The sequence below is a fragment of the Xiphophorus couchianus genome, chromosome 19, assembly GCF_001444195.1.
Source record: "Xiphophorus couchianus chromosome 19, X_couchianus-1.0, whole genome shotgun sequence".
NCBI lineage: Eukaryota > Metazoa > Chordata > Actinopteri > Cyprinodontiformes > Poeciliidae > Xiphophorus > Xiphophorus couchianus.
This window is the reverse complement of record NC_040246.1, coordinates 15,512,032-15,523,496: the sequence shown is the minus strand read 5'-3', so window position 1 is coordinate 15,523,496 and position 11,465 is coordinate 15,512,032. Positions and strand designations below refer to the sequence as shown.

Genomic DNA, 11,465 nt, shown 5'->3' with positions numbered 1-11,465 from the left:
ATCTTCTTTCTCATATTTGCTGTGCCCCCCAAATGGCTCATGACAAATTTTCCTGTCAACATATTTTTGTACCCAAGTTGAGACTTTTTGCATCTCCCCCAGAGTTACCATGGATGTCTGGGTTGATAGATTTATGATTTTGCCAAACTCTTTCCATTTTTTAATGATTGGTAGAATAGTGGTCTTTGAAATTTTAGATCAGAATTTTGCAAAACTGTTTTAAAGCTACAGTATGTAACTTTTACAAAAATACGTTTTTACATATTACTTAAAACTGTCATTATGTCTCCTGGCTCTGCTAATCAGAGCCAGGAGAAGCATCTAGAGCTGTCAGTCAACCTCACGTATGCGCTGCTAAATGTGCTAATGGCAGAGAAACAACTTACCATGACAGAAAAACTGTTTATCTGCGTCATCGGTTGCCAAGCCTGAACATTCATGGTAGCTTCTGATGTGGCGAACCACCTGTAACGTAGCAGAGATCTGGGAAGGTTGAGAGCAGCATGTACATGAGGATGATTCACAGCTCTAAGACCTTCCTTCTGGCTCTGTTCAGTTGTTACTGACCAGGAGCACTGTATTACTGTAGTTAACAGCAGGTCCATTAGGAAAAGTCAGTCAATTTTTCACATATCTGTCTCAAATCACACTATCGTGACATCAAAAGTTTTAACAAATATGTAAAAAACATATTTTTTTCGAACTGTAAAAGTTTGAAAACAAAAAACTTTTGTTTTTTAAGCAAAAACAAAAGTTTTGTTTTGCTTAAAACAAAACTTTTTTGTTTTGTGAGACCTTTTCTAAACAATTGCAATCTTTCTGAGAATAGGATAGAATATAGATTTATTTTATGGCACTCATATCATTCCAAAATGATACAATCAGACAACGATATCCAGTGTAAATATAAAACATAGTCTGCAAATAATGACTAAATTTACTAAGGGAAGAAAGGTATTCAAACCTGGCCACCCTATTGCTACATATAACTTGTGAACAAGACACGTAAACTCTTCTGATTCAGGCAGAAACGAACTCCAACCTCAGAGCATATTCTGACACTACAGAGATAGTTTCATGATAAAAAACCGAACGAGTCTAAGGACGTCGTGTAACAGAGGTCAAAGAGTTATCTGGGTTTTGGCAGACCTACATGTGGCTTCCTATCTGCATGAACTCGTGTTGTTTTGGAACTACGTCACAGCGAGGCGGAGCCACCTGATTGGCTGCACTGCAGGGCGGAAGTGCGTCTGTTTTCCCAGCTGGGAGCTGAAAACAAAACAAGACAAGCAACGACTGGTGAGTGTTCAGAGCCTTTGGAGTGTAATTGTTATTTTTAGCTTCATAGTAGATATGTAGAGATGGTTTCCATGTGACAATGACCGCGTTAAGCGTTCATAAATGGCTCGGTTCATTGGTGGTTCGGGAGATATTTGTCTGTCCTTGTGCCGAGCTCACATGTGAGCTGTTATGTAACAGCTCAGAGCATGCAGATTACTATAGCGTGCCTCTGCTGTTGTTCTGCTGCAGTGATGCTGCAAAGCTGCCCTGCAGCATAACACAATGGTCATAAAGACATTTTAAGCTTTTCTTGGCGGCTGGAAAAGTGCACACGCTTTTGGTGGTCTCCTGATGTAATCAAATGAGAAGCAGCTCTTGTTCGAGCTTCATCAATGCTTTGCTGCTTGACTTAAAATCACCCTGCTGTTATCTCTGAAAGGCTGCATAATTAGTGAATTACATGTGGTAATATAGAGAAATCAGTGGATTAGAGTTTTCTCTTTTCCATTCAGATTTTTCTCGTAATCTCCTGTGAATGTTTTTCATTGTTACTTAAAATGATGAAGAACCTCAATCTGCAAGCTGTACCTATTGGTGTTTTAGCACTCTTTTCTTGGCGCCAAAAATGTGTAATCTTAGTCCAGATATTCTTGACGTTTTTAGAAATAACTCTGTAGCTAATGTGCAACAATCAACTGACCAGAGGTCAATTTTGATAGATGATTTGTTGGTAAAATAGTACAAAATGAGTTTGATTTTTTTATCCATTTTCATCCATTTTTGGTCTATAAACACATCAACAAACAGAACGTTCTTTGATGTTTGAGCTTACTCAGAAACAGGTAAAAGTTAAACAGAGAATTTGATTTTTCATAGGAGGAAGTAGTTCAAAATAGTTATTCCCAAGAGTGGAGGCTGTCCTTCCAGGTCAAGTCTCCTAGTGCTTGGAAAAGACTTGATAGTAATATTAAATATTCAATAATATGAACACTTTCTAATACTGTCTGACTTTCCTTTTCGAGAATAATCAAGTATTGTTAAGCTCAGTTTAATTGAATTTTTGAGTTTCAGTGGCTAATTAGAGAACTAATTGATCCCAGGCTTGTATCACTTTCTGGTTAATATAAAAAATTAAGTGAGAAAAATAATGTAAAATTTAAAATTTCTCCACTTCGTGGATTCTGTGATGCACAAACATAATTTTTTTGTAAACTAAAATTGCAGTTATTTCTGATAAGAAATTTAATTTTCTTTTTAATTCTATTGCCTATTTTCATGATACATAAAGAGAAATTAGCTGATGTTTGAAAAAAGGTAGAAAAAGGCAGGCATAGAATAGAAAATAGAGGATTATCTCTCGATGTGAGTTTTTATAACTTCCAAAACCAGTGATCTTCAAAGAAGCTGCTTCTTCTTTGTTCATCAGTGCTTTCAGATTGCTGTGTTGTGTATTTGTACATCAGTTGACTGATTTAACTCTTTCCTCTGTGGTTTCCAGAACCATGATGGATGAGCTGGTGCAGGACCTGGTGTCTGCACTGGAGCAGGCCTCTGAGCAAAATAAGTTAGGGGAGCTGTGGGAGGAAATGGTCCTCAGTCCGCTGCAGCATCGGCGACAGATCCGGCGGCGCAGAGGTCGGAAGCGCCTTCACGAGTCCTCCGTCTATCCGGTGGCACGCAGACGTCGCTGGATTGAGGCTTCTGAGTCCAGCCTGGATGAGGCCAAAGAATATAGGGAGAACATATCCTCCACCTTCACCACCGCTGTGGCAAACCACAGCGACTCAGATGATATGGCCACCACTGACCACTGGCCTCGTGTCGTCGGCGGCCCTGTCAGATCCAGACACCCATCTTGGCCAGAGTCCGATTCCTTCACCGACAGTAATCCAGGACAGCCACTCAGAAGACGCAGGAAGGTCAAGCGTATGACTTCTGACATGACGGTCAGACTTCAGCAGAAGTTGCATGATGGAAAGAAGAGGCACAGGCCATCTAAGGTTCAGCGTTTGTCAGGAACTAGGAGGAGGTCGAGCAGCTGGACTGGACCTGAGAGACAGACAGACGGAGGCAGAATGATGGGAAAGGAGTGCTGGAAAAGAAAGATGGCGAAGGAAAGTAGAGACGGTCCAGATGAGAACATGTCTGATGGGTAATGTGATCTCTATATAATTTTCATGTTGAAAACTGCATTACATTTTTATTTTATATTAAAAGGAAAATAAGGGATTTTGATGCTGATTTCATTAGAAAATATCTATAAAACTTTATATGTTGAGTTGGCCACATCAACATAAAGCAGATCATTTTGACCTAGAGGAAGAAAGATAAATGGTTTTAAATATTTTTACAAATAGATAATCTAAAAGTGTGGCGTGCATATGTACTCGGCCCCCTTACTCTGATACAACTTAATAAAATCCAGTACCACTAAATGCCTGTGGAGGTCACCAAATCAGTAAACATGTGTGCGTAATTTAAACTTAATATAAGTCCAGCTGTTCTATGAAGGCATGTAGTTTAGTTAATTTAGTTGTATATATTGTTATTATTATTATTGTGTGTTTGCTTATTTATACTGTATATATTTGACCTTTTGCACGGGAGCTGCAATGGAAATTTCGTTGAATTCTGTTCAATGACAATAAATGCTATCTATCTATCTATCTATCTATCTATCTATCTATCTATCTATCTATCTATCTATCTATCTATCTATCTATCTATCTATCTATCTATCTATCTACCTATCTGTTAGAGAACATTAACAAATAAGAAGCATCATCAAGGAATGCAACAATTAGCTATGATAATCTAATAGAGGATTGGTCAATCCATCATCTGAAAATGGAAAGAGTATAGTATTACTGTAAACCTTGTTTTGAATCAGTGACATAACAATAAACTATATTGAATTGAAATTATTGTGAAACATTGTGGTGGCAGTTTAGGTGAGAGAAGACTGGGATTGAGGTTCACCTTGCATCAGGACAAAAACCCTAAATGTACAACCAGAATTTCTATTAAATAGTTTAGATCAAAGCATAACCATTCTTTAAAATGGCCCAGTCAAAGATTGCAAGTCAGATGCAGATAAATTAAATGTTCACTTTAGGAATGATCAAGCATCTCCATGTGCAGATCTGGTAGAGACAAAGCCCTAAGCGACTTTCTGCCATGTGTTAACTCAGAGGGACTGAAACACATGGCAAACGTTTTAGATTTATTCTGAAAAGTTTGAAAACCATATGTGTTCTTCCTTTTCATTTCACTTCATATTTTTGTACTTCTTTGTGTTGGTCAGTCACATAAAATCCCAATAAAACAACAAACTAATAGTTGCGTCACAAAAAACCCCAACAATTCTGAAGGGACTGTTTTTAGTTTAAGAATGAATAAATTAACAAGTTACATTTAAAATGATCTAAGTGGTAATCAGTCGCGTTATTAGCATTCAGCCTGTCCTCTTAGCCTGAAATCAGTCTTCTTTATTTTGAAGTGTTGACATTATAAATGGATGACAGTCTTCATCCTTATCTCTTTTACCTGCTATGATGATGAGGGAGGGATCTTTGGCAGCTCTGCCCTCAGGCATCTCCCAGCTCATTATTGCCCTTTGAAAACTATTGTCACAAATAAATAAGTGACTTGGTATGGTATTGATTTGTTTTGAAATATATGCCTGACTTTGGGTTGGTAATTAAAGTGCTGTTTGTCCCACAGTCCCAGAATAAACTCTCCTGTGTGCATTTCATTTCACTAAGCTAAGTGTGGATCTTACTTTCACCAGAAAGGGGCTTTATAAGCCAAATTGATTGTTACATTATATTTAGTAAATGTATAAAAACAAGAATGAAACTGCAGATGTAAATGTAACCTTGAAAACAGCTGTCAAATTGGGTGCCAATTTTATACTTTAAAGGGGCTGCATTATGTATATTCCAGGGTCATGATTGCATTTTATAGCACAAAGAAGCAGCTATGTTACCTTCAGTTGTTATAAAAATGCTTTATATTTCAAACATAACTTAAAAGAAATTTGACCTCCCAATGTAACACCTTGAAATTGAGCCTCTCTTCAAAGGAAAGAGGCTTCTCTTTAAGTAGCTCTTATTTTTTTGACACTCCACCTTAAGCATGTTTCTACAAATCCACACACAAACTTCTAGTTGTATTTTTAATGGACATTACAAATACCGTTGACATTAATCCATCCTCATAAATCACAGAAACAGGCTTTAATACCCTTTAAAGTCTTCTGTCTGGATAAACCCATGGTTTAGACTTAAAAGTGGTGTCAGCTGACCACAGCGTTGTGTTTACATTCTTTCTGTGCAACTGATACAAGCTTGTGTCCAAAGATGAGGACAGGCTTTCCACCTTTGAGTTGATGTATGGTTTCACCTATTCATAACACAGTTTCTAGTTACATCCTGGATGCTGCAGTGAAGTGTGCTGAGTGACAATGGTTTTCCATAGCAGTCCTTAGTCCATGTGTTTATATTGATCCTGGTGGGATGACAGATTGTGATGCTTGTCTTTTGCATAGAGGCTTTCTTCACACTCGTTGAGTCTTTTCATTGTACAGTCCTACACAGAAAACCCATACTCTTGTTATATTTTCCCTCTGCTGTTTTATGTATTAGACAAAAAAAACTAGTGCTGCAAACAACAATTATTTTAGTAATCTATTGTGATCATATTGATTATTCTTATAACTTATCAGATTAGAAAGTTGCCATATTATGCAGATTTTAATTTAACCACCTAAGTTTTATTTATACAGTTTTAGAAATATAATGTAAGACGGAAACAAATTAATAATTCAATTCATTTTTAAAATAAAAAAATAAAATGCTTATTTCCTAAACTGCAACAAAATATGTACTCTCTACACATTTAGCGTGATCATTTTGTAACAAATAATGCAGTATGTGAAAAGCTCAGCCTTTTTTGCTTGACTTAACATGAATGCAGTGTAGGGCTAATTTTTTGGATTAGTTTTTGGATTAGCCAATTAACTGGATATCAAAAGGTAATTACACTGCAAAAAGCACAAAATCTTGTCAAGTATTCTTTGTCTAGTTTCTGGTGAATAAACAAGAATTGTTTCCCATGTTATAAGTGAAATAATTTGCCAGTGGAACTAGAACATTTCTATCAATATTAAAAAAACACTGACTCAAAACGAGCCCCTAGGACTTGATGAAAAGTTACTTGTAAGTTAGTTTTGTCTTATTTGAAGTGTACTAAGACATTAGGAACTGGACCAAACATACTTGATAAGATTATGTGTTTTTGCAGAGTACCGGTAATAGGAAATTTTATTTTATTTTTCACAAAATTTGAACTGAGTTAAGCTAAAAATGCCACTTTAGGAGTTCTGGGTAGAACAGGTTTAGCAACAAAGAAGGTTTATTTTCTCGTAAATGCAAAAATGTATATATTTTAGCAAATTTTGACTTAATTATTGCTCTGAGTATGTTATGTTTGCCTTTTTTAGTCAGTACACTGTTGTTGGCGATTAATCAATTACCAAAATAGTTGACCAATTTTTCAAAGATCAAATAATCACTATTAATCTGATTAATTGTTTCAGCCTTAAATATAATGGTCAGCTTCTTGTTTTTCTTCAAGTGCTTATTCTTTTTGCGGATCTCATTATCATCTGATCATATGAAGCACATGAGCAACTGAAGTAGCCGTTAATGGAGCAGAGAAAGCTTTACGTCTTCAAGTTTAATTTGTGCTGACCTCTTCAGCCCCTAAACGGTATTTGTTTTCTTACTTTATGGAAAAATCAATAGCCTTTCTGACAGAAAACAGCCCAGGAGAAGAAATAAATGGGAGCGCCTAAGCGTGCTGTCAATCATTTCTCACTTACACAACTGCAACAGTCTTGATTGCTGCTCAGTGGACTGCCACTCTGTACTGAGAGCTGAACAATCAAACGGTTAAGCCTTGATGGAGGCAAAGGGGTATTAACAAATGGCAGCAGGGATGAGGGGCTGACAGTGTTACAACAGCAATATTTATACTTTGAGGCTGTGTGGTCCATTGGATGTCAGACACAGATGCCATTGTTGAACCATGTGGATGCCTTTGGTCTCTTTTCATACTGTTAACCTTTTTCATTTAGAGCATTTGGTCTGCTGAAATGTGTCCCTCCTCAAGGTCACTCTCCTTATGTGCACACCGAGTTGAGCTTCGCCTTCAGCCACCCAAGTGCAGGGAGAGCAGATGTTGGAAGCTCCAGTTGGACTCCACATCCTTGATTAGACCTGGCCCTGCCTGCTGGCACTGAGGCCACCTGGCACCCAGGCTGGCCCAGCAAGCAGCCCTAACCTGTGGGTAGTGGCTTCCCGGGCCCAGCCTCCGTCTCCAGCTGTGTGCCGCTTATGTTGATGTTGACTTCTTGGGAGGAAAAAAAACAAAAGCCTCTCAGAGCTTGCTCCGCTCTGTTGTGCTGTAATTTAGATTTTGAGAACTCCATGAGGAGTTTTTGAGGAGGCAGTTCAGCATTTGGTGAAGTTAATTTTAATAAATCTCTGAGACTAATCCAATTACTGCAGCTCAGGGAGGGTGGGATAACCTTATAATCAGACACCAATGGAAGAGGGCACAGATTTGGGTTGAAGCGACTTGTTTGAAGAGCTCGCAGATCCATTGTTATCAGCACTTTGCTCTCCTCCAACGCTCGTCTCCTTTATTCCTCTGCAGAATGAGCCTAGGCTCAATAAATGGTGGCTTGCCTGTAATCTCTGTGCAAACTGGTCTGCCTCTCCCAGGAGCTGAGGATTATATCCTAATGATTAGTGCTCATCTGGATACTGTCTTTGGCTTCTCCTCTTTGGCTTGTGTAGAGACAATTGGGCCATATGGGGAGTTCAGTTTATCTCCCTTAACTATGGAGTTTTGCCCTTGCTCCCTTTAACATACAGTGTCTAGTAAAAGTACTCATACCCACTGAACTTGAAGTTTTATCCAACAACAAACAACAGTATATTTTTATTAGGATTCTATGTGCCATACTAACACAAAGTAGTCCATATTTGGTAAGTGAAAGAAAAGTGATACATGATTTCCAATTTTTTGACTAAACATATCAAAAATGTTTGAGGTGCGAGTTAGTACGTTGGAGAATGCCCCTTCACTACAGTTTTTGCTGCAAGTCAGCGATAACTGCTCTTAAAGTTAAACCTCCTCCCAGTGTCAGGTGTTTTGCAACTTTATTAGGTTTCCTTTCATGATTTTCTTGTATTTTGTGTGTTCAGATGATGGCAATTGTTAATTTTCATCATACATACAGTAATGTTTGATATAGTCAAAAAGTTCACTTTCTTCTTCGTGTTTGTGGTATTCTCTTCGTGTCTCGGGTAAACTTCAGAAGAGTCTTCTTATGGCTTACTTTTGGCAATGACTTTGTTCTTGTCACTCTTCAGTAAAACATTGTTAAGTGTACAATTAATAGTTGTGATGTTAACCGATTCCCGTATCTGAACTCTGGAGAACTTGCTTCTCCATGGACGCCTTGGACATCTTGGCTCTTCTCGGACTTGGGCTCCCCCTACCCTACCAGTCAGTTTAGTACTTTTGAAATCTAGTAAATAATCTCAGTAAAGTTCTAAATTCAGAAGAAAAAAATCTATATTTTTAAATACACTATAAATTTGATTTATCTCTGGCAAAGGTCACCACTTAATAAAGAAAACATATTTTGTCTCATGAAAATTGGTTTGTCAGTTTAATGAGTCTCTCAATAAATGTTAATACCCGTGTTTCTTATACGTGGCATAAACTTTCTCCAAAAAGCTGAAGAAATTATTTTTATTTTAAAAAAACGGAAGAAGAAATGTGTTCCTTGCTGGTCCTTAACAGCATGAAATGTGCTAACACCATAATAATTGTCTTTGTAAATGTCCAAACCTGCGTCCTCCACTGTACTGTGTGCATCAAATGTCAGCAGATGTTTCCATCGTTACTGAGGAGCGGCCCGGGGAATCAGTCTGGAGAGACGGGGTTGAAGGCGTTGGATGAGGGAGGATGGGGGAGGAGGGACAGTCCAGGGCTGGGCCAGACATCTTCCAGATTCTCAGGAGATGCCGTCTCCCCTTTCGCATCTGCTTCTCTTGGATGTTCGGGGAGATGATGCGCGACCATCTGGCCACAGATCAGATGGACAGTCTGGATGGACGTTTTCTTATCCTGACGTCACTCAGAGCCCTGTGCAATATGGCGAAGCTCTGTATCAGCACATATCGAACCCTCCAGGTGTCTCCTGCAAGCAAGGTCAGAGATGATAAACAGGAAGCAATCTGCAAGAGAGTCAGGGAAACTCAGCTTCCACTCCATTAGAGTAACACAAAGTTCAATTCTTAAACAATACAGCTGCCACTGTCGAGTCAGAATCCTTGACATTTTTGTCATATAAAATGCTTAACTTTTTGCTGTAATTAATGACTGCAGCTTATTTCTCTTTATTTGTTATAAAACAAATAAAACAAATTTTTACAGTATAAAACTGCAGCGTTCAACACTCTGCAAAATCATTAAACCACCTCTTAAATGTACTTTCCTTCCAAGGCGTAAGTCTTTCTTTTCAATTTTCTAAAACATCTAAATTGTAGACATTTTTAGATTTTCTAAAACATCTCCTGACCTTTATTACTTTTGCTAAAAAATTTTAACTGACGCATGACAGCACAATTTGTAATGCAAGTGGATCAGTTATTAAAATATTTATCTTCAGAGCAGAAATTATGTATTAACACGTTAATGAGAAATGTGTCACTGTAAAACATAGTTACACAGTTATTGTAAAACAGATATAATAGTTTTGGAAGTCACATTTAAAACTTTCTGTCATTACTTATTAAGGCTGGTGGGATTAATTGTGATGTTTCATTTATTGTAATAATCATCAACTAATTTTGTAATTGATTAATTGTTTACTGGAGTATACAAACTCAACAAAGTCCATTTGCTGAAAAAACAACATACTTAGAACAGCAATTAAGCCAAGTCTGTGCAAAATAAGTATATATTTTGTATTTAAGATAAAAAAAATCCTCTGTCTGTAGATAATTTTTTTTCCCAAAAACTTCTTAAGTGGCCTAGTTTTAGCTTCACCTGGTTCAAATTCATAAGAGGAATTGTATGTTATTTCATTTTAGGCAATAAAATGCAAATTTTTTCATTTAAAAAAAAGAATTGAATCACTTGTTTTTTTTAATGTATTTCTAACATTGTATAAAAAAGGCTTATAATGTTAAATGAAACATCTGAAAATACTGATTATTTTCAGTTTGATTAATTATCAGAATAATTGATTGAATAATCAATTACTAAAATAATGATTTGGGTGCCACCCTGCAACTTATACTTTTGGCTACCACTCTTAGTGACTGGCATTATTGGAATAGCAGTTTCCAAGTGTATTCCCTTATGAATAATGATCTTAGCTTTGAGATTTCCAGTAAGAGGGGTTTGCCAGAGGGTGTGGAGGGGACCAGCAGTGGGGCGGTCTGGATGGTAAGCGATGGCAGCCCACACAGCAGATGTCAGCCAGTTGCTGCGTGGAAGTGGTGGCATGTCTGTCGATTGCTGTGTGTGTGAGGGGCACACCCAAAGGGAGGGGCGGCCAGGGGGACTGTGCTTCTCAGTGCTGTCATCCTCCACAATGTGGGCCAGATTAGATTGGAGCTGACAGCGGAGGATATTCAATTAGATTGTTCGTGTCACTCAGTGGCTTCGATCAGAGTCCCTCCTGATGCCTTTGTGTTCGCCATTGCAACGAGGCAGAAACACACAGCGCTCTGTCTTTTTGTGTCATTTCTATTCATGTCGACCTCCGGCTTTGCTCTTTTTCATTATTTTTGTTACTGAATGCCACATTTTAGATATTGATATTTCAGGGGCCATGTAAATTCTTAATTTACATTGTTCACTTTTCAGATTCCATAACATTCATCCGACCTCCAAAGAGATCCAAACAAGTCTTAGATTCTTATTCTCTTTTTCCCTTGTGTTTTTTCTTTGAAGGGAAACCAGCAGCACGTGCAGCAGTGACCCCGGCCTGTTCACCAATGATGAAGGAAGACAAGGTATCACGAACTGATCTGCCTTAACATATAGCATTTTATGAAAAATTTGTGAACATGCCTGTGCTCATTTCTGAGTGAATT

At 37.8% G+C, this 11,465-nt stretch overlaps 1 protein-coding gene across 3 annotated transcripts in view; it reads left to right on the top strand.

Annotated features, from left to right (window-relative positions):
* The first annotated feature begins 1,200 nt into the window (after positions 1-1,200).
* The window catches only part of LOC114134182 (G patch domain-containing protein 2-like), a 49,696-nt gene continuing 39,431 nt past the window's right edge, over positions 1,201-11,465 (top strand). For 2 of the 3 annotated variants that reach the window (XM_028000577.1, XM_028000576.1), the window contains exons 1-2: positions 2,784-3,433; positions 11,323-11,384. In XM_028000577.1, coding sequence (XP_027856378.1) covers positions 2,784-3,433; positions 11,323-11,384 — 712 coding nt within the window. Of the gene's footprint in view, positions 1,300-2,779; positions 3,434-11,322; positions 11,385-11,465 lie in introns of those variants that run through there. The other variant, XM_028000575.1, reaches the window with a different exon arrangement.